Source organism: Nematostella vectensis, chromosome 1 (genome assembly GCF_932526225.1).
Source record: "Nematostella vectensis chromosome 1, jaNemVect1.1, whole genome shotgun sequence".
NCBI lineage: Eukaryota > Metazoa > Cnidaria > Anthozoa > Actiniaria > Edwardsiidae > Nematostella > Nematostella vectensis.
This window is the reverse complement of record NC_064034.1, coordinates 13563112-13589828: the sequence shown is the minus strand read 5'-3', so window position 1 is coordinate 13589828 and position 26717 is coordinate 13563112. Positions and strand designations below refer to the sequence as shown.

Genomic DNA, 26717 nt, shown 5'->3' with positions numbered 1-26717 from the left:
TACCCCTACCCCTACCCCTACCCCTACCCCTACCCCTACCCCTACCCCTACCCCTACCCCTACCCCTATCCCTATCCCTATCCCTATCCCTATCCCTATCCCTATCCCTATCCCTATCCCTATCCCTATCCCTATCCCTATCCCTATCCCTATCCCTATCCCTATCCCTATCCCTATCCCTATCCCTATCCCTATCCCTATCCCTATCCCTATCCCTATCCCTACCCCTATCCCTACCCCTACCCCTACCCCTACCCCTATCCCTATCCCTATCCCTACCCCTACCCCTATCCCTACCCCTATCCCTATCCCTATCCCTATCCCTATCCCTATCCCTATCCCTATCCCTATCCCTATCCCTATCCCTATCCCTATCCCTATCCCTATCCCTATCCCTATCCCTACCCCTACCCCTATCCCTACCCCTACCCCTACCCCTACCCCTATCCCTATCCCTACCCCTACCCCTATCCCTATCCCTATCCCTATCCCTATCCCTATCCCTATCCCTATCCCTATCCCTATCCCTATCCCTATCCCTATCCCTATCCCTATCCCTATCCCTACCCCTATCCCTATCCCTATCCCTATCCCTATCCCTATCCCTATCCCTATCCCTATCCCTATCCCTATCCCTATCCCTATCCCTATCCCTATCCCTATCCCTATCCCTACCCCTAACCCTAACCCTACCCCTACCCCTACCCCTATCCTTATCCCTATCCCTACCCCTATCCCTATCCCTATCCCTATCCCTATCCCTATCCCTATCCCTATCCCTATCCCTATCCCTATCCCTATCCCTATCCCTATCCCTATCCCTATCCCTATCCCTATCCCTATCCCTATCCCTATCCCTATCCCTATCCCTATCCCTATCCCTATCCCTATCCCTATCCCTATCCCTATCCCTATCCCTATCCCTATCCCTATCCCTATCCCTATCCCTATCCCTATCCCTATCCCTATCCCTATCCCTATCCCTATCCCTATCCCTATCCCTATCCCTATCCCTATCCCTATCCCTATCCCTATCCCTATCCCTATCCCTATCCCTATCCCTATCCCTATCCCTATCCCTATCCCTATCCCTATCCCTATCCCTATCCCTATCCCTATCCCTATCCCTATCCCTATCCCTATCCCTATCCCTATCCCTATCCCTATCCCTATCCCTATCCCTATCCCTATCCCTATCCCTATCCCTATCCCTATCCCTATCCCTATCCCTATCCCTATCCCTATCCCTATCCCTATCCCTATCCCTACCCCTACCCCTACCCCTACCCCTATCCCTATCCCTATCCCTATCCCTATCCCTACCCCTACCCCTATCCCTATCCCTATCCCTATCCCTATCCCTATCCCTATCCCTATCCCTATCCCTATCCCTATCCCTACCCCTATCCCTATATCCATATCCCTATCCCTATCCCTATCCCTATCCCTATCCCTATCCCTATCCCTATCCCTATCCCTATCCCTATCCCTATCCCTATCCCTATCCCTATCCCTATCCCTATCCCTATCCCTATCCCTATCCCTATCCCTATCCCTATCCCTACCCCTATCCCTACCCCTACCCCTACCCCTAGCCCTTAATTATTGCTGTTCATTAACTTTTAAATTTTCAATCTTCAAATGGCAATACAAAAAGTTGAAAACGACCTATATTTAAAAAGGAAAAGTGAAATTAATGTTAAAAACTGAATTATATTTAATTATTATATCTCTTGAAAAATACAAATGACCACACCTATCTGAACATTTTGCGTATGCCCTTACTCAATGAAAAGAACTCTGTGATAAATATTTTTCTTTAATAAGGTAATGAATGCAAAAACCAACAAATGTCATTTGAGATCAGATCCTCAATATTTACAACAATATAAATTCTATAAGGGTAGCGAGTCAAGTAACTATAAGATTTATTTCTCTGACACCGTGCTCCACTTCCTCACCCAAACACATCTCATCGTCTTCATAAACCTCACTCCCATCCGAATTTTTTCTCATTGTCTTTGGCGCACGATTCTTCCTCGTCATGCAATCAAAGTTCGCTCGATGCCGGTCACGTGACGACGGACTGGAGAAGCCTCGCCCGCACTTGTCACATGAGTAAGGCTTGTCTCCAGTATGCATGTTCAGGTGGAATTTGAGTTCGTAGGACTGTGCGAATGCCTTCCCGCAGAACTCGCACACACATGGCTTTTCTTTGGTATGCGTTCGTCTCACGTGACTGTCGTGTGCGGCGTGCGAAGCGAAGGCCTTGCCGCAATGTCTGCACTTGAATGGTTTCTCCCCAGAGTGCTGCCTTATATGGGTTCGTAGAATTGACGAAGCGGTGAAAGCTTTGCTGCAATAGGGGCACTTGTACGGTCTCTCGCCACTGTTGGTCAAAGGAAATTATGTTAGTTATCGATTGAGCTCTAACTACAAGCTTAAAGATGAGCCTTGCCATCCTCTAAGGTCAAGTTCAGAGGCCCCGAAGAATGGAAGGGGTAGTCTGAATCCCATTCTTCCCGTAGCTAGTGCTTGCCGCACATCCCGTTTCCACTCCTATTCCTTAAACGAAACACGGTTTTCGTTTTAACCTTCAGGTCCCTGAAGATCAGCTTTTCAAAAGGTATAAAATTCTGTTTCTTTTCATTAGGGGCCTAACGTGAAAGAACCGCAATAGACACTGGCTTCATAGACATATTGCTTAACCAAGGCTGACACATGTTTGTCGCCCTCGTGCGTAGAGTGAAGTTGATCGGTATTTTTTACCCCCCAAATACTCTAACATTAACATCCATACCTGTGTACTCTTAGATGCTTGTTGAGGCTTGAAGACTGTGAGAACCTCTTGCCACACTCGTTGCATTGATGCGGGCGATGTTTCTCGTGCACGTGCAGTATATGAATTCTCAGGCGGTCCCGCTTCTCGAAGGATCTGTTGCAAAGATGGCATGGGAATTTTCTGTCCCCCTGATCCACGCATCGCGTATACTTGAGGTGTTTATCGCGGTAATATTTGTACGCGAAAACTTTGCCACACCGGTCGCACGTGTAACTCTCGCCATCTGAAATAACAAACAATGTTAGTGTCGTTCGAAAATTTTGTTTTACGGACACTCGGGTCTGTAGACAACAATATTTCTCATGGTTAAACAAAGGATTAAATGATTTAATAGTTGAATCTAATAGTTGTTTTTTAAATGACGCTCCACGACAAGTTTTGAACTCTTATTCAATGGCAAACACTATGACTATCCAGAGATAGCAGCCGAAGCACATATTTTAACACCTTAACCTACTTATTCGAGGGCTCCGCCTTTCAAAGAGCGTCGTCACTACAAGAAGGTCTCATCACAAGCAAACTACACAGTTGAATAACCATCATTACAAGCTCAACACTTACTAACTCCATTGATGCTGCTGTCCACCTCTGCAATCTTAGTTTTCATCGTTATCGGGATTCCCATGTACTTGAGGTATCTATCACCGTACCAAACCAACAGCTCTGTGCCTTCGTAGATATCTTTTGTAACATCATAATACAACTCATTCCCGTCTTGCGCCAGGGCAAGGTTTTGTTCCCCGTCATGCCTTGCGCACTTGACGTACTTCATCCAGTTAGTCGAATCTTGACTGCCATCGATATACTGCACAAGTTCGCCATCTTGAAAGATCTGTGGACATGTATCCAAATCAGTTTATTGCAAATACAATGCCTCTTTAATGAAACCTTTTTGTATATTTATTTCGCGCAATTCAAGGGCATTAACAATATTTGATAAAAAGAGTAATCCTTTTAATGCCCTCACGTGGTCTCGTGTACTAACCTCCCACAAGGAATCGTTATCCGTGGTCACCGCCTCGTGAGGCAGGATGGTTTTTCCGCCATAAGGCCCATACCGCGTCCCCTTAGGAATCAAACGATCAATGCAAAACACACCCGAAACCTCGGCGCCAGCTAGTGAGGTGGCAACGACGCGCAGCTCGTCTGGTATCCCCTCTATCTGTGTGACTTGGTGGCTTTCTGTGGTGGGCGAGTTCATGTATGGAAATGGCTGGTTGAACACTCCTGGTGGTAACCATGGGCTCCATTTTCTTGCCGCCACGTGGTCTATGTGCTGTTCGTTGTCATTTTCATCGCGTACTGAGAAGAAGAAAAATAAGCAAAATTATTCATTTGATTGCGACAATGTGAACATTTTATACATGCGTAACATATTCTTAGGTAAAGCGCTTTTCTTTATTTCTGCTACATTTTCTATCTTTGTTTTTAAATGAAGGTGATTTTTTAAACACAGAGAAGGGTCAAGAAGGCGTGTAAACCAATTTGCCATTTACGCCTTATATTAGCATATCTCGACAGAGAACCAAGCAAAATGATATCAAATTAATCACGGAGAGCTTTATTGTGAAAGCCCTATGGTCATCTCGAGGTCATCTTTTCTCCCTGTAGTACCTTTTAAGTCAGTTAATCGGTTTCCGCGTAAGACTCGTCCATATGTGATGTAGTGCCATCATTAGTATGCCTATTCACATTTCACATTACTTTATTAGTAAGGCAGTAAGGGAAGCCTTTCTTTCTTGGAATGCACAATGTAATACCTCTTGTTCAAATGTGTCCCTTTCCTTAATCTACTATCGCGTGAGAATGTCTCGCCCAATAGACAGACCCGTCCTTGTTTGTTTTAGTTGAGCTTGTGGAAGTAGTTAAAATAAGGCTTTAAAGAAAAGGCGATTTCGTTCTACTCGCGCAAAACGCAGAGGAGGAAATTTAATACCAGCTTTTTCCCATATCTTCCACTTTACCCCTTCACAACAAGATAGTAAATACAGCTTTGTCAGCCTAATCGATATCAATTCTAATTTAAACGCAACCCACTTTGTCATATTATCTATTTAGTGCAAGACCATTTACTGAAAGTAGTAAATAAACAAGTGATTGCATTCCTGCATTGTGCTCTAAGGTAACATGAGCTGTTTCTATTGCAAAGGCATTTAGCACTCCATGCTTGACCTAGCCCACAGGCATTTGATTGCGTCTAACTGATACAATCGTCACTTTCTAAACCGCCAAGAGAATCATGGAGTCCAAAAATAAAGTATCTTTTTACGAATTACAAGAAGAAACCGCGTAGTTAAGCTCCTGAGATGGTCACATTGCCGTCTGTCTGTCGCAAGCTCTTACAAACCCCCATATCTGGGTGTGTAACATTATCCGTGCGTTTTTAGGGATAGTGCATTTTGTGAATGGCGTTGCATCTTAGGCAATAGACGGTGGTTTGCGGGCAATGAGGGTTGAATTAGCAGTAATTAAGCTGTTCTCCTCGGTGTCTCGTGTATAGTTTTGGTAGATTGAGAAAGTGATAAGTGCAATGGTATAGAGGTATGGAGTATGTACCATAAACATCACGATCAAAATCGTAATCTGGGCAAAAATGTCCAGTGGGAATTATACTTATTTTTAAAGCACTTTGTCCCTATTTTTAGCTTTTATAAAAAGATATTTTGTCTAAAATACCGGAACAAAGCTATGTCATGTGTTTTTCGCGGGCTACTACTATATGTCATTAGAGGAGAGTCAGAAGCTAACGTGAATCTTTATGATTCTCTTGGCCTTCGGCTGGATACATAAAAAGAATAAAAGACTAATAACAGAAAAAAAGACCATTCACGGGGCCCACGGGGGGGGACATAACATGTGCAAACTAGATGCGCAACGGATACTTTGCGAGCTACAGGCATTATGTGCGCGAGTCTCCTGAATTCTGATGCAAGTGAATACAGCTCAGGTCAAAATACTTTAACCGGACAGTATAACATATCTTATTTTGGTTTACAATTTTTTAATAAAAAATGGACAATTGATGCTGTTCTACTGTATTTTTTTGTTCACCTTCAAATCCTCTATCGATAAAAGACAAAAACAAGAAAGTATTATATGTAACGTTTCTAGATTATATCTTAACATCACAGTTATATTACAGTTATAAACTGAAAACTCACCAATTTGCTGCTGCTTTTTGAAGTCGATTCCTGATAGAGCATGCGCAGTAGATGACTTCCCTAGCATGCCCCGGATGTAACCATAAAGCGCATTGTCGATTTCTTGTTGGGAAAATGCCAACATGTAAAACGGTGCTTCCACATACTCTAGTCCTGTGAACAACACAACACGATTATGGATTATTCAACACTCCACAAGCTTCAAGCAATTGGGGTAGAGTTTGAGAATAGGGAAATTTCCTGAATCTTTTAATTCCAAGCACTGGTATAATATCATTACCATCGGCAATAAAATTAGTCCGGAGAACCACACCCAGCTCACTCCTAACACAACAACGGATTGAGATGATTTCTGATGTTTTCCAAAGACAGCTCAGCGCTAACCTTTTTTTTATTATTATTTAGAATATCATTGTTATGTATTTTCTGATTATGTGGGGCTCGGGAAATTGTGCAACATAACATTAATAACAACATAGACATAATGACCGTTAAAGTTACTTAAGTGTATTGTTAACAACCGAGATGATTACGTTATACATTTTGTCATCGATGATGTCTTCCGAACTGGGTCATTCTCGTCACTGTAACCTGGCCCTGTGGCGGTCCGATTCAGGACTGTATGTCTTCGCACACTGTATATGCTTGCCGATTTTCAAGACAATCTGACTGCAATTGCATTACGACTATAAAAATAGATTTATATATGCTATTTAAAAAACATAAAAAATCTTCTAAAAATTTTTTTTGTAGATTTGCATACTTGTTTAGTCTCTTATTTGTGTGTTTTGCTCTCAGCTCTTAACTATCGCTGGCCAGATGCGAATTTCGCTTAGCCCTGATGGACTATTAGATTTCAAGCATGCTTCCACCGAATCATGCATTATAGCTTGCATCATCTTGAAATTAGAGCTGCCAGTTTTGCCCAAAAGGGTTATCTTGGGCGGAGCGCAAAAAGTTTTGACTACAAAGCCTGTACCAAAGCATAGATCATCTTAATTCCTAGGGACGCTTCCTTTTTCGTGCTACAATCACTAACACAAGTACGATTTACGGTTAAAACAATCCTGCATAAAATAGACCTACTAATGCTTAGTTAAAACTTTAAAATTCCTAATGTCGCACAATCTTAAACTCCGTGTGTTTTACAAATTGCGATTCTTGATGACTTCAATAAAGTAATGACCCAAGTGTTAAAACAGCTTTCATACAAACTTCATTAATCGATCATAAAGAGTTTAGATTTAAACAATCCTTAATGAGAATGTGGGATAAACGCGAAATTGTGGTGCGCGGGGCGTAAATGAGGAGAGAGTGTGCTAAAAGGGCTAAGTACTCACTGTTATTCCATATAACACAACTAGGTAATTTCCTATCTCTACAAGAGTCTGTTTTAGAGCTCTGAAATTGTTTGTACAATCCTGTAATCTTAGAAAAATGAAGTAAAATAAAGCTAATTAGGTTCCCTTAAAGCTTATAGACCGTTTTTTTTTTACTTTTTTCTAGAGGTGCTTGGCTAGAAATTGAAAATACAAATAAAAATCTTAATTCTTATCGATACAGAGATCCGCTTAAAAAGGACACGAATGTTATAAAAAATGCGCAAAAAAGTTGCGTAAAATTTCACCAAGGCATACGGTTAAACTGCAGCTCTGTAAAAGACGCACTCATTTCGACGAGGTTCGCTTAGCACTTGACGTACTAAAGAACTCACAAAAGCCTATTCAGAGCCGTAGAAACTTGCAACAAAACCTTTGCATCCCATAGGGTTCTAGTCGAAGTTCGATTATTTTGACTGTTTTTGTTGCGAGATATATCCAGAAATTAAGAATAATCGACCTGACTGTATTTCGATATAAGATCCTTGATTTGATTTTTCATTTTAACAGTTGTTAAAAAAGATTATCCTATACACTTTCTTGGTTCAGCATCCAGGGTTTTTTTTTTTAGAAACGCCGTTATTTGTCGATTACAGATCGCTAAATAGTTGTGTACATATTCATTTTCTTAACTGCGAGCGATAATAAACTATTTAACTCAGACGAAATAGTATCACTTACGCGAAAAATAGTAGTACAAACCGACAAATATTCTTAACAGCTATTTGTGCTGGTAACAGATAGGGACTCGTGACAAAACGAGGACGAAATTAATCGCTGAACTCAAATTCTGGTAAGTTTTGTACTAAATTGTTTTCCTATAAAAGTCAAATTAAACGCTACCTTTAGTTTTGATTTTGGGCAGATTTAGTAGATTTGGACAGACTTTTGATGAACTCACCTCTTAGCCGAGACTGCAGCTCTGCCATTTTGCGGAGGTCTTCAGTAGTTGGTTGTCTGTAGCACTATGGAGTGGCCAAGTCTAGCTCACTATTATATACGTGCCACATTTCCAGTTATCGAGCCATGTTAGACCCAGATGTTGACAAATAGGCCGAGCCCATTAATGCAAATATTCTATTAGTGATAGCTAAGATAATGACAGCTAGATTTTGTTGTTATTAAACAATCCAATGTAATTAACCGTTTTTCTCTCCCTTTTATTCCAATTAGTTATTCCGGTCTCTCGCTTTCAAGATCTTGTAATGTGCGCTCCTAAAGCGATTTATACAATTACTAGAAAGCACCCATCTCAAGCGCTTCATCAAGGTCTATCTCACACGGCAAAAAGTGATCTTAGTTAGTCGATCAAGCAAGTTTGACGATTTATTATTTATTAAGGGAGCTACTAAGACATTTAAATATTTACTGCTGCGTTGCGTTTTTGTCAGTGAAGTCCATTGTGGATTTGAAGACCTGAATTGAACGCACCGCAGAAGTTCATTAACCTGATGCCAATCTTGCGCGCGCCTTTTCGCGTCCTCGTAGGAGTTCAACCCCAACGCTAACATGCAGAACTTTATCTCTCTATGGATTGGATATCTGAGATTGCTCCTATATGTCTCATTCGTACCTATGAACACAAACCTTCTCTTATCGTACATAAAATCTTTGATTCCTTTAATAACTCTAAAGTGTTATGGAACGTACACAATAAGCGCAGTTTCTTCCTGTTTGTGGTGTTTGTAGAGCTCTTTGTTCAAGGCAATTCCTGCCTTACGCACATGGATAGCGTATTAAACAGTGAGAATAAAAACAGAATGACTTAACAATTCCCATCCGACTCGAGTGGTTAACCATATGCCATAACAAACGTCAGAGAACAAGAAACTCAGCCTAATATACAGACACTACACTCGCTGTCTTTCCCACTTTTACTTTCTTCTAAGACCTGCGCCTGAGAAAAATCCCAATAACTTGCGCATCATCCCAAAGTTAGCAAACAATAATGAAGTTTTACGTCTTTCGATCGTGACTCTGTTTGCGTTAATGAATATTTAAATTGTCGCCAAATTGCTAGTTTTTGCGTTTGTCTAAATGTTTACCACCACTGCAATAAAACTACTTTAGAGCCGAGAGTTGTGAAATAAGAATCTTAGAGTACCTCTTGTACCTTGGTCTGACACTGAATAAGGGTTATACTGTCTTTTTCTCCTCCTCCGAGAAATTGACTACAAAGGGCAAATTTACAGCTTCCGACAAAGTCTTACTCAAAGAGCCTCTTTCTTTTGACTCGAATATTTTATTTTGCACAAATAAAGAAGTATAAAAGTCTAGTATAATACCATAAAAAGACGTTTAATTCATTCATCTACCCATGATAGCATCTTTTGTCAAACTCATAAAAAAACAAGACCTATTTAAAATGGTTTATTTGAGGGTCAAAGTCACTAGCTAATCGGGCCAAAAGCGAAATCGGTGTTTGGTGTATGGTGATACGTTGTACTTTCCCGCTCTTTTTCGTGTCGTCGCGGAGACCAAGAAGCCAGATGTAGCGGACAACACGAGAATCCGCTGACACAGCTGGTTCGCAGTCCATTAATGTATCACAAGAGATCATATTGTGTTGTAATTGACTAACTAAACTTTTGATTGTTTGTGCATCTATTTAACTCTAATAAGCGTCACTCTAAAGGACTCTCGACAACAACAACAATAAGCTAATTAGCGACTGCACATTTTAAAGGAACATTTGAGTAAACATTTTGAGGGTCGAAAGGAAGACATTGTTTGACTTTAAAGAGCATAACATGGGCTAACAAATAAAGTGCAAGTCCTACTTATTCATCGAAAAACCTTCCCGCAAGTGCCCTGATATTCGCAGCTTCGTTTGGGGCGTTTTGAAGGACAAATACCTGGATTTAACCATAAATGCGAGATACACAGTTGATAAAGAAAAAACTCATTAAAGCACAACACAGCATGACACTATTTCTAACCAAAGATTAGCGATAGGCTTTTGCCTTAGATGACCATCACAAATAAGAAAAAAAACTTAGTACAACAGCTTGAGAGTATCTCAACCGTAATCATGCGCTAAGTGCGTGTTTTGAGCTTTTGGTTTGACTAAGCCTGTGCTTTTTGAGACTCATATCTTAGTTGGGTTATATACACCCCTTGGTCTACAACATGGATTTAGACTTTAAACATTCGGAACGATAAAAAATTAAATTTCCCCGTTATGCATTAAAAAAATTAAAAGGTTTAACGAGTTAATAAAAATACTAAAAGTTATGACCTTGTAGAAAACATGTAGAAATCCGTCTATCTATATTTTGGGATGCTTTCATAGTTTGAAAGTATGAAAGTTTTAATGAAAGCAAAATAAAATACTTTGTTTTAAAAAAATAGCGTTAAATAAAACTATGAGTGAAATAATAATCGTTCAGCTTTAAATTCAATGTATTCCTGTATTTCTTTTTTTTGTGGGATTATTTTCGTGATACTACCGCGAAGTTATGTGCATTTATGAGCAACGTATCTTAAGATAATATCGCTAAAAAGGCAAAAACAAAAAAAGGCAGACCAATTCATCCCTAAAGGAAGAAACATCTGGTTGCCGTAGCCATGGATTGGTGTAACAAGCACGATTTCCGGTTCGTCATTTTCATGTCAGTGGAGGTATTTCACCGCGACTGTGGCCCAGCTGGGCCGTTATCAGATGGTGCTGGCCCATCATTCATGATTACCTCTCTGATAACGGACTCATGGACTATTTTAGACATGAATTTCACCACGCGCAAGGCTACATAGATCAGATGATTTTTATAAAATTGAAAAAAACAGGTTATGTAAGCTTTGTTTTTTTGTTTAGAACAGAAATTCTAAATGCTGAGTGCTTTATATAAAGGGTACGGAGAGAATATAGATTGGTAACATGCCCTCTCTTTTCATCTTTTAACCTGATATACCCGCCTTGCGTTCGACATCCTACTGCTTAATGGCGATTTGGAGGGGGAAAAACGATTTCTTTAAGTTTCGAAAACCAGCGATGATGTAGAATTTTTCTTAACCCAAATTTCGAATTCGGTTGTCATCAGAACATGGCAGTTTTGAAACAAATACAACAATCAAATATAAAAACATCCTTACCTCATATAAGTATTTCTAACTGTTATCTTTATCAAAGAGCAAATATCCATGAAGATATTTCTGACAATTATTTTTTTGAGCACGATGCCATTTCAAGGCAATCGAATTAATATGATTTTTATCATTTACAGTTTGCTTATTTATTTTCGTGATTACTATTCCTGATTGGGAAGAATAACGAAATCAAATTATAACTGTTTTGTTTACGATGGTTTATGAGAAATCTTATAATTAGCACTCTAATCGTATCGCGATCTATTTGTGTGTTTAAATTCGTGGAATCTTGCATGCCATTCCTAAACTCGTGGTTCGACACTATTTCCTACAAAAACTACCTTAAATAATATACCTCAGTAAGTCTTTTTTTATCTTGAACAAAACAAATTTTTCAAACCTTCCTCTATTTGGCTTCTTTTTCGCAAAGATGATGGTTTTATTAGGCAAAAGATAGCATCATACTTATGTTAGCAGAGAAGTTTTCAGTGTTCAAGACATCTATCAACCTTACATCTCCTTAGCTCTTAATTATTTCGGGATATATAGTTAAAAACACAGTAAAAATAATTTCCCCGGCTTGCAAACCTAAGATTTTACAAAGCCGTGATTGGAGTGATTATTCCAGAATCATTAACTGGGCAATAAAGTAATTACGGGTGAGACTATGAGTCATGCTGGAAATAAGCGATTTAAGATTGATGTCTTGTCGCAAGTGAAAGCCGAAAGAGTGGGTAGCAGCTTTCTAATCTTACACGACTAGCTTTCATTCATAACTTTGTCATGAGCTTCCGACCGCATTTACCACTCCGCAGATTGCAATAGGATATAGGTATGCGTGTTAATGATACCTCTAGGATGCACTAGTGCATTATATCTCCAGAAGACTCCATATGTCCTCCTCGACTTCGACTATATGTAGCTAAACCAACTAAAGCACATCATATCATCAAACTTCGCGAACAAAGAATCGGAATCCCGTCACATCGCTGCCACCATAGTGATTATTTCTCATTTTGTTTCCGGTGCTATGTTATCTATATTTCCCTTGCCATTGGTTTTGTGTGGTTTGGGGTCTGCACAGATGTTGATGGTGCACTGTTAAAATAATGCACCACAAAATCTCTCAACGTTCTGCTTCTTTATTGCAAAAATACACTACTTTTGAAAACAAAGTAGGATGACTTATTTATTGGTAGAACCTGTGGTTTTCTCGTTGGCGTGTGAAAATGAATGAACAAAGCATTGGAAAGATTGGCGAGTTTTATCGATGACGAAGTTTCTAGAAGAGGTAGGATTTTGAGCCCTTTCGACAGGAGAAAGCGATGTTGCTCAAATCGCGGAGGTCTCAAATACATAAGAGATTATCAATATAAAATGTTGCTATTATTTTTTACTTTTTATGGTTCGAATTACCGATTACCGAAATTAAAAGCCTTATAAGGGAAAACATTCCTTAACCGAATTCTTATCAATTAGAATTTTTTTTGTCTGCTATATAAATTGAAAACAAATTTTTGATTTATCATATAGCAAACAAGTAAAACTAGTGAAGTATGGAAAAATTGTGAAAATACTGAATGAAATGGTGTACTTCTTTGACACGGGTTATTCGAATTATATCTTTTACCCAACGATAAGCGATCAGATGAAAAAAGACTAAACAGAGTTTATGGTTTATTGATGAAGCAAAAAAAATGCGTTTAGTGTATTATCTTTGGTGCTATCTAAGGTACCTCATTACCGAATCTTCGTTAAAGCTATAACCGTGTAAAAACTCAGCATAAGCATTATGACTTATAGTAGAAATAAACAGTAGAAATAAACTATCATACCAAAAGATAAGATTAAGAAAAAGTTTCAAGAAAGTTATCGAATCTGGATATATGAATCAGTCTTGGTTGACACGAAAATCATAATTAGGTGGTTTCCTTAATGTCTTTATGTTCTCATGCGCACTGAATTCTGATTGGCTACACGTCTGATTTTCAGTTGAGGCTGAGCCGTTCTTATTTTTGGAGCAATTTAAGGCTGTGAATAGTTCTTAAGAATGTTTTTAAATTTTATTTAATATGAAAATATAACACCCAATAAACTAGTAGGAAGAGAATTATACAACGGATCAATGGCAATAATATTTAAGGTCGTTATTATGAACATAATTTGATTCTGAATTTTAGAACGCATCACACTAACAAAACTTTTTTTTCTATTCTGAGCATCGGCAAGTTCTTAGCATGATATATGGTGAAATGATATATGGTAAAATCTCAAAAAAAAATTATTGTAATTAATTGGCTATTAAAGTTCATGTCGATCTCAAAAGAGAAGAGAGAAGACATTTTTCGTTTCCGTATTGGTTTGCTTTTAGGCTGTCACGGTGTCGGTAGTAGTGCGTGGCGCACTATAAAATCACTAAATGGCAATGCACAAACGTGTGGCAAAGATTGATGCCTTATTTATACACTCATATTTACCAAGAGAGCATAAGATAAGAGAGGGACACTTTGGTATTACCCGCGCGCCATGTCGCGTCCGAATCCGGCTATTTTTAGTAGCCACCACCCCACCACTGCGCTTGAGCATTTTTACTCACCCTACCCCCGCGCTTTGGCATTTACATCTTGTTGTTTCCCGCTGTTTTGTGACTGAAACCGAAAAAAACACCCTATTTGCACAAATGCCATCGAAAATTTCATTCTAGCATCAAGGATACAGGCACTTGCGGTTTATTAAGGGGATGTAGTACTTCGAGGATTGCAAGATTTCCAAAACGAGACTTTATTCAAAATCAAGAGCGAAAAACGTCATGCTTCAATCACCGATTTTGCTCTAACTTGCTGCTTCTTCCTGGTTTCTCAACATTCATTATCTTCCTAATGATCAAACGAAATCTGTGAGTTAGACATTAGATATAATATTGATTTTTGTGAGTATTCCTGTGAATTGAGAAGGAATCCAAGAAAAATACATTTCATAAAAGTTATCCTTGTAGCGAGGGAATGCATTTTTGTGATGATCAAAGCCAGCAAGCTGAAGTATCTGAGTATCTGTAAAAGTGAGGAAATAAAGAGGGAGATATTACTGTATTTCTATGATGTTGTTATTATTATATGTTATATTATTATGTTGTTATTATACAAGCTGGTGTCGGGATTTGAATCAAACGCAGTATCACAGCCATTTTATCACTCGTCGGTTTTTTCTTTCTAATTTGACTTCGCCGCTCAGACAAACAAAACAGTCAAACTATTCAGGGATTTAGCTTTCTGTGAGTATATTTGCCAATCTTGGTAACTTAAGTTAGACCTGTTTTATTCTTCCGAGTTATTTTACATGATCTCTTTTCATTCCTATCGAGTTGGCAAAACAACAACAGGCAACCCGCGGGGGAGTAGAACAAAATAAAAGTAGCGAATCCTCACGCGCAGTGGTGGGGTGGTGGTTACTAAAAATAGCCGGATTCGGAATTGACATGGCGCGCGGGTAATACCAAAGTGTCCCTCTCTTATCATCTTATGCTCTCTTGTATTTACTGTTTCCAAATAATATAAAGGCGCGTAAACTAAGTAGTTGTGCAGACATATATTTTATTTCCCAGCTAAGGGTCGGTCCGTATCGTGAAATACCGTAACCGAAGTCTTGAAAATACTGACTGAGGCCGAAGGCCGTATGTATTTTTTTATTTTTTTCCTAAATAGAATCTCCAACTTTGTTTACCTTACGGGTTTACGGTTGCACGAGGCGAGGTTTCGCTTCTGACTTTCGTCGATGGTCGCTAATGATCATTCAATAAACTCCATTATGTATTTCCACACAATGCTTTTAATCCTCCAGAAATAAATAATTTCCAAACAAGACATTCTATGAGTTTTGACCAACAATTTTTTTAAATAATTTAGTCCAAATTGATACGTCGTTCTCAACTCGAATTGATCGTAGAAATGTCCTCTTTCGCTTTAAATCCTCCACAGACGATAAGATATATTCACTAAAGAACTTCTCTTGATTGTGGATACGTTAAGCTGGTTATGGGGTAAATTCCTAGAGTGATTTGTTGTTTTTCTTTGTATGAAGAGACTATTTGCTGCTTTTCTATCCCAAATAAACTTTTAGGAAACTTGAAATTGTCGCGCGCGTTGCAAAATCATTCTGGCGGGAGATTGTCAAAACACAGGGAGTTTGAAGGTGATTTTTCGTAATTCTACATAAAATGACAAATAAAATACCCGAGGCGAGAATTCGTTACGCCCTGAGCCGTGTGTTACAATATCAGACGAAAATGCGTTACGCCCTCAGGCAAGCTTGCGTTACGACCTCAATCGAGCATGCGTTACAACCTCAGAAGTGCATGCGTTACAACCTCGGACGAGAATGCGTTACGACCTCAATCGAGCATGCGGTACGCCCTGAGCCGAGCATGCGTTACGACCTCAGAAGTGCATGCGTTACAACCTCAGACGAGAATACGTTACACCCTCAGGCGAGCTTGCGTGACGACCTGAGCCGAGCTTGCGTTACGCCCTAAGGCGAGCATGCGTTACGCCCTCAGACGAGCATGGGTTACGACCTCAGAAGTGCATGCGTTACAACCTCAGACGAGAATGCGTTACACCCTGAGGCGAGCTTGCGTTACGACCTGAGCCGAGCATGCGTTACAACCTCAGAAGTGCATGCGTTACAACCTCAGACGAGAATGCGTTACACCCTGAGGCGAGCTTGCGTTACGACCTGAGCCGAGCATGCGTTGCGACCTCAGAAGGGCAAGCCTTTTCTGCTGACGGAATACACAGCCAACTCAGAAATACTTTTTTGCAAAGAAATGACTGAGCGAAAATCTCATTATCACAGATGCTGACAGTGACGAAATAAACTTCAAGGCCGGGTATCTAATAATAAGAATTTGACTATTCTACTTCTTTAGAAATAAATAGAACATTTTGGTCTAATAGCCATTTTTAATGTTTATAGACATTTCTAAATTAACAGTAATAATGTCTCGAAGGAACTTGTACCGCAAATTATTTGCAGATTATTATCCAAAAGTCTGGCCGTGACCTAGCGCCTGAATGGCGCCTGTGTTCCGGTCCGACACCAGGCTCACCTCTAGTTCTGTGCAAATACTCGCTCACTGATACTTTACGATGCGCTCCCCTGTTTACACATCTTATAGTCCTTACGCTATTTGTATTTGACTTTAGAAAACACCATTAACCTTACAGCGCAACAACCAAAAGTATTGATACCTATGCATTTGCATACTTTTCGATGACTGGGGGATTCTTAAATAGTTTGAAAGGTCCGTGAAGTTTGCTGCGAATGAATGCGTTGAAACTTTTCACAACTGGTTCTCGCGCTGTTAACGTGACTACGAAAAGAGACGGGACGTTTAGAGCACTGTTGCACAGTTCGTGCTTTTAGAGCTGCTTAGCTCACGTCAGCTTTTTGTCGCCTTTCAGTCTCGGTTAAAAGTAACCGCAAAATAAGGCCAGCTTAATTGGCATTAAGAGTCTTTTGTTCGAGCCAATAATGAAGATATAATAGCTCGAACCATGATGGACACACATTGCTTTACTCGCGACAACAACTACTCAAAGTTAGTAAAGCGCTGGTTAACGTTTTAACACACTCTGTGTTCTTATTAGACTGTAAGCTTTGATTCAAAAGAACCACTCTTCTACAGACGTTCATTGACGACTTCCCTAAGTTCTTAAAAGATGGCATTATCATAAGAATTGAGGGGCGGTTGTTAGCAGTTTTCATGGTAAACAGAAAGGTCTACATGGCATGGGTGATTCAAATTTTATAAAAAGTGTAACTGTATGTTGTTGAGTCATGTAAGTATTTAGGCTAACTTTGAAAACACGGCAAAGGCAAACACGTTTTAGTAGCAGTGTATGAATAGTCGAAATCAGCTGAAAATTATCTATTTCTTATATAAGCAAGGCTACAACAAAATGTCCACAAAATATTCATGGTCTTTAAATTCTGCAAAGTCATTTACCAAAACACTTTTTCAACCAGATACAAAGTGGCTTGATGTATCATTCACGACGAGCCATATATGTTCACCGCTCATTCATTATTTCAAGCAATCGGGATATCCATTTCGAAGCCTCGTGTGTTCGCTTAACTATGATCCTGTTAATTGCCTCACGCTACCAATACTACTTCTCCTTATGGCCTTGACGGAGATATAATGCAGTACCTGCTTAAACTCCGAGCTCACCGTTCAGTTCTTAATACTCAACCCCCTCAACAAAGGTCGAGTTTATTTGTTCTTTATGTTCAGCGGAACAATAGGCTAATGTCACGTTTTGTTTTCATAATGAGGTTTAGATAATAAAAGAGTTTGAGACACGTTGTATGGCTACAAAGGGGGATCCGTCCCTCTGGATCAAGGGCAGATGTCAAGGAGTAGGATGATTTTGCCCCAGGCGTATTTTGCCCCATCTGGCGAACACAGCAATCTAACAGGCATAGCTATACGGGCTAGCTAGATGCTTGCGAAGACTTACTCAGGAAAGCTCAATACGGACACTTAAACTATATATTTAAAGGGAAACCAGGCCGATTAGTCTCCCCGCTCAATGACAAGTCACAAAGCATCCATTTCCAGCGGCTAATTCAAGCAAGTAACCAAGATATTTTCAATCAAATATCGTCAAGAACATATCAGACTTCATTCGTAGATTGTTATTTTGAAGTTTCCTTGCGAATAAGTCGCTGTATTTCCAATGATAAACAATAACAAAGGAGTGTGTGATCGACATTCTTTAAGAGATAGTTTCCCCACGAAGAGAATTCCGAGAAAGGCAATCTTTTTCTGTTTGAAAGAAGAAATAAAAATAGAAGGAAAAAAATATTTAAAATGTAGGAAGAAGAGAAGAGATTAAAAAGTTTGGAAATAAGAATTAAAAGTTTGAAAGAAAATCTAAATTAAACGTACATTTTATTCAAATAGGTGCAAAATAAGACTCCACACAGGGAAAATGTCCCCTTTTTACAAAGCAGTAATGTTGGACTCATTTTTGTGGAGGATTAACAAAATATTTTTTGATAAACTAGAGGAATAAACAAGGGGATAACTACAATTAAAAAGCTATCGACTGATTTCATTTTTGCGGAAGGAGGTAAATTTTCTTTAGCCGAATGTAGGGTGCTACAAGCTATAACCTGAATGGCTCCACTCAAATGTTCGTGCTCGATAGATAGCCATCACTCGCTCGCGAGAAGAAGATAATCAATTTTTTAATCCAAATGAGTAAACGTTGAAGCTATATTAACCCTTTAAAAAACATTCCGACATCAGAGCTATTTCTGTTCTTTATTGATTTAAATAGTACGACACTACTATCGACATTTGACTCTATTTATACAATTGAGCCCGCAGTGACTTAAAAACATCGATCAGCGGGTATTTGCGCATGCACCGTTAGTACACCATATATGGGCCTCTGTACGTGATTCGTCCTTGTCTATGGCTGTGGTCTACTGTTTCGATCTCTTGGCATCCTCTGGAATATAGAATAAAAGATAAATGAGCTAATAAGAAATGAGTAAAAATGATATGCAACACTTTAGGCTGGGCCGTTCTTATTTTTGGAGCATTTCAAGGATGAAAAGGTTCTTAAAAATGTTCTTAAACTTCAGTGTATAAAAATAAGATGCTATATGAACCATGACAATACGATTCTGCATTTTAGAAACCATCAGACTAACAACAATATTTTGCTGCTATTTGAGCCCAGGCATGTTTAGAGCATGTTCTTAGAATCTGGTGAAATCTCGTTCTTAAAAAATGAGGTTCTTTAGAAAAAAAGTGTAGCCAAGTTATTTTGATTTTGATTCGATCGTAGAGCGATAACGAGCATTCCTTTAAGATAAGAACGAAGCATCTGTATTTATTGTGGGCGCTAGCACTTTACAGTTATGGTACACATATTTAAGCAGCTATCCCGAAGCTACCCCTTAGGCCCTTCAATTGTGACCCTCGGAGATGCTCTAGCCTAGAAGTGCACACTGTGATGGTTTGTCTTACCGTCTCGTCGCTGGTAGAGCTGGTTCTCGTACTCCTCCCAACGTGGAGGGTAGCCCATCTCGGCGCGCTTCTTGGCGTAGATCTCATCTCTGCCATTCCTTAGAAAGGCGTCCGAGGTCTGAATCAACATTCCACACAGCACGAACACAGCTAGAAAGGCTACCAAGGTGCGAGATGAGGCCATTGTGTTGTATGGTTTAGCTGAAAGAGATTGAAAGGGTAATGCGGTATAACGAAAGTGATGGGAGCGGTTGCACAGTCATAGCGCCTTAGTCATTGAGTTGTATGGTTTAGCTGAAAGAGATTGAAAAGGTGATGCGCTATTATAAAAGTGAAGGGAGGGGATGCACAGTCATAGATATAAATTCGAAAAGTATAACATTTGGCAACAGGGGGATGGGTGCGCAGCCCTTGTGCCCACCCGATAGCTAAGCTATTTTAAGTTATTTTGTTGTATGGTTGAAATGGAAAAGATGCAAGTGTGACGCTGCCATACTAATGAGTGAGAGTTGGGTCTTGGGGGAGGGCTTCTAAGTATGAGCTCAAGTTCTAAGAAAGAGGTGAAGTGTATTAATCAGCGCATGCTAGGGTTTGACTGTGGTTGGATATATGGGGTGTGGCGAAGGCTACTGTTTTATAGGTAGATATGAGCATGCCAGTGAAAGGTGGAGCTTGAACCATTGTTCAGCTAAAAATATAGCATGTCAGACAATGTTTTAAAATAACGTAAGAATTTTAGGTATTCATGGCATACGGAATTTGACCGTTTTTAACCAAAATCGTTTTGTATAAAAATTTGACAATGTCGGTAGCTTATATACAAAATGGTCAATATTTGTAATATATCGCAGGCTTTGTTTGTTCAAAACGGAGGACATAAAAAGACAACTTGAAGACGAAAAAAAACTATGCAAAAAAATAAACAAAAATCATTTTATTCCATTATCAAAATGTGTCGAAAAGTGTCTTGTACAGAAGGAGGTTTCCGCTAATTAGCTTTTGGTTTTAATCCGGCTCAACCTTGCTTACGTTTGTAAAATTCATATTACATAATTTATTGTTGCCATGTTTTCGGATGTTTAAATAGTGCCAACTACCTTTAGAGTGATATTGTTTCAGTCTAATTTGCAGTAGCCCCATCTTATTATTTTTTGTTGCAAGTGGTAATCCACCATTTATATTGAAATTCTTTATTAAATAACATTGTAAACCACCACAGACCACCTTCGTTTAACACGAAATCTTGTTTGTGGTTACCCCTTAGATACCCTTTCAAAATGGGAAATATCCAAGTTAACGGTGCAAGCTGGCGAAGAGGTTATGAAAATGTGTATTTGCGGCGTAGTTCTGGCTGATTTAGGGAAATCTTCATAAAATTCTCCATGGCATACTCCTAATCCTGTTAGCTGCAGTCTGACCACTGATAACTTCTTTATTTATTACATAGTTTAATTAAGTTTGTTGATGAAAAAAGGCGAACGCCTATTAGGGATCAAACGAATTTGGAACCAAAGACTATAGCTTGTACGCGCACTGAAATGCTTTTATTTTCATATGCTCCCGCAGATTTTTCAAACTATTTACAAAAATAAGAATTTTTGCGCAAGGGGCTTTTATGTTTTTGCGTTTTTATCGTCAAGAATGGTTGAAATTTGCACGGAGTTCTGACTAATGCAGGGCACATGCTCCACTTGCATTTTTATATACTTGCATTTTCAGCATTAGCAGAAAAAAATAAGTGTGACATAGAGCAATTTGAAAATAGAAAGGCTATTATCGGCTAATAACGATTTTATCGTGCAAATCCATTTCTTTTTGTATACAAGAGACCTAACTTGGATTTAATAGAGTGCCTTGTCGCCGCAAAAAAATAAAATTGATAAACAATGGCAGATTTTTTGGTTGCCGTTGTTCCCTACCAAAGTGAAATAAATGTAATCTCTGTTAAGAAAACCAGCGGAATGTTTGATATAATACACAACAAACAATGAGCCAATGAAACAATAAAAGTTTAGATTACTAGAGTCGTTAATGTGTAAAAAGAAAATCATCGTAAAGTTGCTTCCTACTTTTTTAAACGATGTTTAACAGCGTAGATCCCTCGCGTCAATTATCTTAATGCCTTTTTACACGGACAACGACAAAATTGCTTTATAATCATCACTATTATATGCTCTCTATAAACACACAGAGATATTTCTAGCTTATTTAACGATCTGTACAGAATATTAGCCGGAAAACACTTTGCTTCACATCAGTCTGGCCTTGCGTTAATGGAAGAGCATTAGGTAGTAACTACTAAAATGACGGCCCAATTTCTAAATGTACTTTGTTCATTAGTAGGAAATGTATCCCACTCTATGTATTTGCTTTGGAAAAGTAACTGCAGTGCGCAAGTTTGGGAAAACTCAGGCAATTCTTAGCCCTCCAAAAAAAACTGTTTTGCTTAATCTAACAGTAGCTTTGGGCGTTAACATTGCAATATCCGATGTCCTTAACAAAATGCGTGCAAAAGTAACGATTAACCGTGGAAATTAATTCTAACGGAAAAACAAGTATATAATTGTTAAAAGTGTGTCAGGAATTCACCTCTAGTTGTTTCTTTGTGGATTGGAAGGGAATGTTCGGGCTCACCTTTGATGCAGCGTTTGGACGTCTTCGCAATCAGGCGGTTGTAGCGGCGTACCTCGCTGTCGGGTACTTTATACTCTTAGTGCTGTTGCGATTTGTGAGTAGCTCGGAAGTGACGATACTAGTGAGATCGATAATTGATTGTCGGATAACTTGAATGAATGTGGATTAGTGAAGGGATAATTACTCGAGGTATAAAAGTTATGCGCACGTGCCGTCTTTCCCACGGACTCATACAAACCATTATCCAATCCGATAAGCTAGTCAACCCAAATACTCGTAGCAATTCACTCAACAAAACCAAACTGACTTCCACTTAGTAATAGCATTTAGTTGCAAATTAATTTGGTGAGCAGGAATAAGTAGAGAAATATTTTGGATATTTTTTGTTGTTTTGATGATACGTCGGAAGTGTGGAAATCAATGGAATCTTCTCATGACGTGATTTGTTGATATTTATAAGTATCTGAATTTGTCGACATAATGCAATGGGCCTCTTTAAACGCGATATCGCATTTAATCGGCTCGTTCCTAGTTGAATAACATGAATAAGTCAGCGCACAGACGTTGCAATATCCTGTAAAACTGTATCAAAATCATGTTGCGACAATCATTTCATCGCCGCTTAGTTTCCTGAATAACTCTACCTTTCCCCCCCAAAAAAAAGAAAATGGCTCCAAAAATATATTTTAATCGTTGTTGGGTTTTTCTGTCTCCTGAAAAACACGCAGTTGAAAAGTGCTGTTCTTAGGGCGAGGATATTGGGATGACTTCTAATAAGGGCCCAAAACTGATAGCGTAATTGTCATAACGTTAGTAAGATGCTACAGTCAACATTTCAATATTATATCAAGACACGGATGTCCATCAGAAGCCACGCATTTTCAACCCTCGGGAAATATCCATCATTCAGCAGGTCTTTCTAACGATCAGTCTCTCAGCTGTAGAGTATGTTTGTCTAAGAATTTTGTCATAAAGTGTGGTAGTTTTTTGCCTAGTACTATGGGACACTGTATTGCAAGATGCACACAAAACTTCCTGTCCGCTGCGCGCTGTATTACGCTCCTACGACCTGTCTCGTATTATTTGGTAAATTTGTAGAAGAAATATTCCATTCTTTAACTGTTCTGGGGCTATATTGTTAATTTGGACCGTTAATTTTTCCATAGGTATTTATGACTTAAGATAATCACCTGGAGTGTCTTTGTGTGTTAGTGGGAAATTCCATGCCAGGAATCTAAAGGACTCTTGATAAAAAGGAATTGAGGCTGATTATTAATGTGGTATAAAGACACTCGACACATGTTTTCGGAGCAACTGCTGAAGTTTAGGGAACACGAAAATCATCGATGGTTTTAGGAATAATACATAGATTGATTATTCTTCACCTAAGGGTAACTTTTTACTTGACATCTGACAGTAGAATCAATTAGTACTAATGTTCGCACATTTTTTTAATTGCACGTTCACTACAGACTGTGAACAAATCATGACAGTATTCGTGGAAAAAAAGTTGTTATATTGCCCTTGGGCACTGCCTTAGAAAGTTTAATTTCTATTTCCAGGTAAAATGTGTAAGGTAACCCCATCTCTTCTAAGCGTGTCTATTTCCAAGATGCAGTAAAAAGCCTCGCTAATACTGGATAAGATAATACTGTGGGATATAAGCCCATCATATAATAGGATTAGCACCGATATCACTTCCCGGGAATCCCAACGATAGCGTAGATTAAGGTCTTTGCAACGTGGAAGTGACTTGTCTTTATCATAGCCAGAACAGGGACTAGCTTAGAGTTCGAGATCTTTAGCACTACAATACAATTGAGAAAGGAAGGGAGAAATATAAAATGAAGGAATAGAGAAAGGAAGAGATACGTACAGTAACAGCCAATAACATTGTGTTTTATTTCTCTAGAGAACATCCTCGGACATACATCAGAGAAGACTCTACCTCAAGCCACTTAACACCATATGAAGGAAATATTTCCACCCGAAAATACGATTGTCATAATGAACTGGTCGTAAGCCCAGAATATCTCACGAAAAATATGCTGTTGTATGAAAAACTATGATTAAATAGAAAGCGTAATCTTTTATCTATTTAAAGTATCACAACGCGACACTCTGCACTTATTTCCATTATATATTGCATCTACATTCGAAAAGAACATATATAAATATTCGATTCGATGGACTATTTTAACCAGCAAGGGGCAAGGTTTATTTGTTAAGACGAAAAAAATGTTTTCCTTTTTTGTAAAAATAGAGCAGCATATAAAATCCCGATAAATTTAGCCTTGAGATTAATATTAGTTCGAGTTTATCGCGGTTATTGGAACATCAGAAAGGCATGGTTTATTATGGTCTATTTCCAAATGCCATATGTGTACCTGATTTTAATGGATACGGAGTTTAAACATGGTCGGGAGTACATTTTTCATTTTTATCGCAGGTTTTAAAGACTCCAGTAACTGAAGGTAAAAATAAGAGAACAAGAAATATCTCCGATTTAATGTGATGTTTTACATTTATCGTTGTAAAAATGTTACTAATTCCTTATTTAACCTGTTTTAACTTAAAAGTGCACAATATGAAAAGGGATATCAATTGCATTATACTGCATACGGTACGTTCTATTCATCACAGGTGCCAAAACAATCTCGTTCCCAGACCCCACGGGAACATTTGTACTAGCAGGTACTTGGGCTCTGGGAACGAGATTGGCACCAAGAGTGCAACGTGGAAGTGACTTGTCTTTATCATAGCCAGAACAGGGACTAGCTTAGAGTTCGAGATCTTTAGCACTACAATACAATTGAGAAAGGAAGGGAGAAATATAAAATGAAGGAATAGAGAAAGGAAGAGATACGTACAGTAACAGCCAATAACATTGTGTTTTATTTCTCTAGAGAACATCCTCGGACATACATCAGAGAAGACTCTACCTCAAGCCACTTAACACCATATGAAGGAAATATTTCCACCCGAAAATACGATTGTCATAATGAACTGGTCGTAAGCCCAGAATATCTCACGAAAAATATGCTGTTGTATGAAAAACTATGATTAAATAGAAAGCGTAATCTTTTATCTATTTAAAGTATCACAACGCGACACTCTGCACTTATTTCCATTATATATTGCATCTACATTCGAAAAGAACATATATAAATATTCGATTCGATGGACTATTTTAACCAGCAAGGGGCAAGGTTTATTTGTTAAGACGAAAAAAATGTTTTCCTTTTTTGTAAAAATAGAGCAGCATATAAAATCCCGATAAATTTAGCCTTGAGATTAATATTAGTTCGAGTTTATCGCGGTTATTGGAACATCAGAAAGGCATGGTTTATTATGGTCTATTTCCAAATGCCATATGTGTACCTGATTTTAATGGATACGGAGTTTAAACATGGTCGGGAGTACATTTTTCATTTTTATCGCAGGTTTTAAAGACTCCAGTAACTGAAGGTAAAAATAAGAGAACAAGAAATATCTCCGATTTAATGTGATGTTTTACATTTATCGTTGTAAAAATGTTACTAATTCCTTATTTAACCTGTTTTAACTTAAAAGTGCACAATATGAAAAGGGATATCAATTGCATTATACTGCATACGGTACGTTCTATTCATCACAGGTGCCAAAACAATCTCGTTCCCAGACCCCACGGGAACATTTGTACTAGCAGGTACTTGGGCTCTGGGAACGAGATTGGCACCAAGAGTGCAACGTGGAAGTGACTTGTCTTTATCATAGCCAGAACAGGGACTAGCTTAGAGTTCGAGATCTTTAGCACTACAATACAATTGAGAAAGGAAGGGAGAAATATAAAATGAAGGAATAGAGAAAGGAAGAGATACGTACAGTAACAGCCAATAACATTGTGTTTTATTTCTCTAGAGAACATCCTCGGACATACATCAGAGAAGACTCTACCTCAAGCCACTTAACACCATATGAAGGAAATATTTCCACCCGAAAATACGATTGTCATAATGAACTGGTCGTAAGCCCAGAATATCTCACGAAAAATATGCTGTTGTATGAAAAACTATGATTAAATAGAAAGCGTAATCTTTTATCTATTTAAAGTATCACAACGCGACACTCTGCACTTATTTCCATTATATATTGCATCTACATTCGAAAAGAACATATATAAATATTCGATTCGATGGACTATTTTAACCAGCAAGGGGCAAGGTTTATTTGTTAAGACGAAAAAAATGTTTTCCTTTTTTGTAAAAATAGAGCAGCATATAAAATCCCGATAAATTTAGCCTTGAGATTAATATTAGTTCGAGTTTATCGCGGTTATTGGAACATCAGAAAGGCATGGTTTATTATGGTCTATTTCCAAATGCCATATGTGTACCTGATTTTAATGGATACGGAGTTTAAACATGGTCGGGAGTACATTTTTCATTTTTATCGCAGGTTTTAAAGACTCCAGTAACTGAAGGTAAAAATAAGAGAACAAGAAATATCTCCGATTTAATGTGATGTTTTACATTTATCGTTGTAAAAATGTTACTAATTCCTTATTTAACCTGTTTTAACTTAAAAGTGCACAG

General features: G+C 38.6%; 1 protein-coding gene and 2 long non-coding RNA genes across 5 annotated transcripts; 1 reads left to right on the top strand and 2 right to left on the bottom strand.

The window, feature by feature from the left end:
* Positions 1 to 1801: 1801 nt before the first annotated feature.
* Positions 1802 to 8426, bottom strand: LOC5515903 (PR domain zinc finger protein 14). The gene is made up of 6 exons (XM_032385745.2): positions 8284 to 8426; positions 6004 to 6156; positions 3828 to 4144; positions 3404 to 3674; positions 2801 to 3065; positions 1802 to 2389 (listed from the first exon to the last, which is right to left on the bottom strand). Exons 1-6 carry the CDS (start codon positions 8309 to 8311, stop codon positions 1912 to 1914), a joined length of 1512 nt encoding a protein of 503 aa, XP_032241636.2. The 5' UTR covers positions 8312 to 8426; the 3' UTR covers positions 1802 to 1911.
* Positions 8427 to 12545: 4119 nt separating this feature from the next.
* On the top strand, positions 12546 to 26217 carry LOC116620111. 2 transcript variants are annotated; one of them, XR_004297012.2, is made up of 2 exons: positions 12546 to 12759; positions 24056 to 26217. It is a non-coding gene; the product is annotated as an uncharacterized LOC116620111 (long non-coding RNA). The 2 variants fall into 2 exon arrangements; XR_007307625.1 differs by lacking the exon at positions 12546 to 12759 and adding an exon at positions 23541 to 23705.
* Positions 18777 to 23351, bottom strand: LOC116620110. 2 transcript variants are annotated; one of them, XR_007307624.1, is made up of 4 exons: positions 23334 to 23351; positions 22144 to 22261; positions 19510 to 19710; positions 18777 to 18985 (listed from the first exon to the last, which is right to left on the bottom strand). It is a non-coding gene; the product is annotated as an uncharacterized LOC116620110 (long non-coding RNA). The 2 variants fall into 2 exon arrangements; XR_004297009.2 differs by lacking the exon at positions 23334 to 23351 and having other exon boundaries at positions 22144 to 22279.
* Positions 26218 to 26717: the final 500 nt, after the last annotated feature.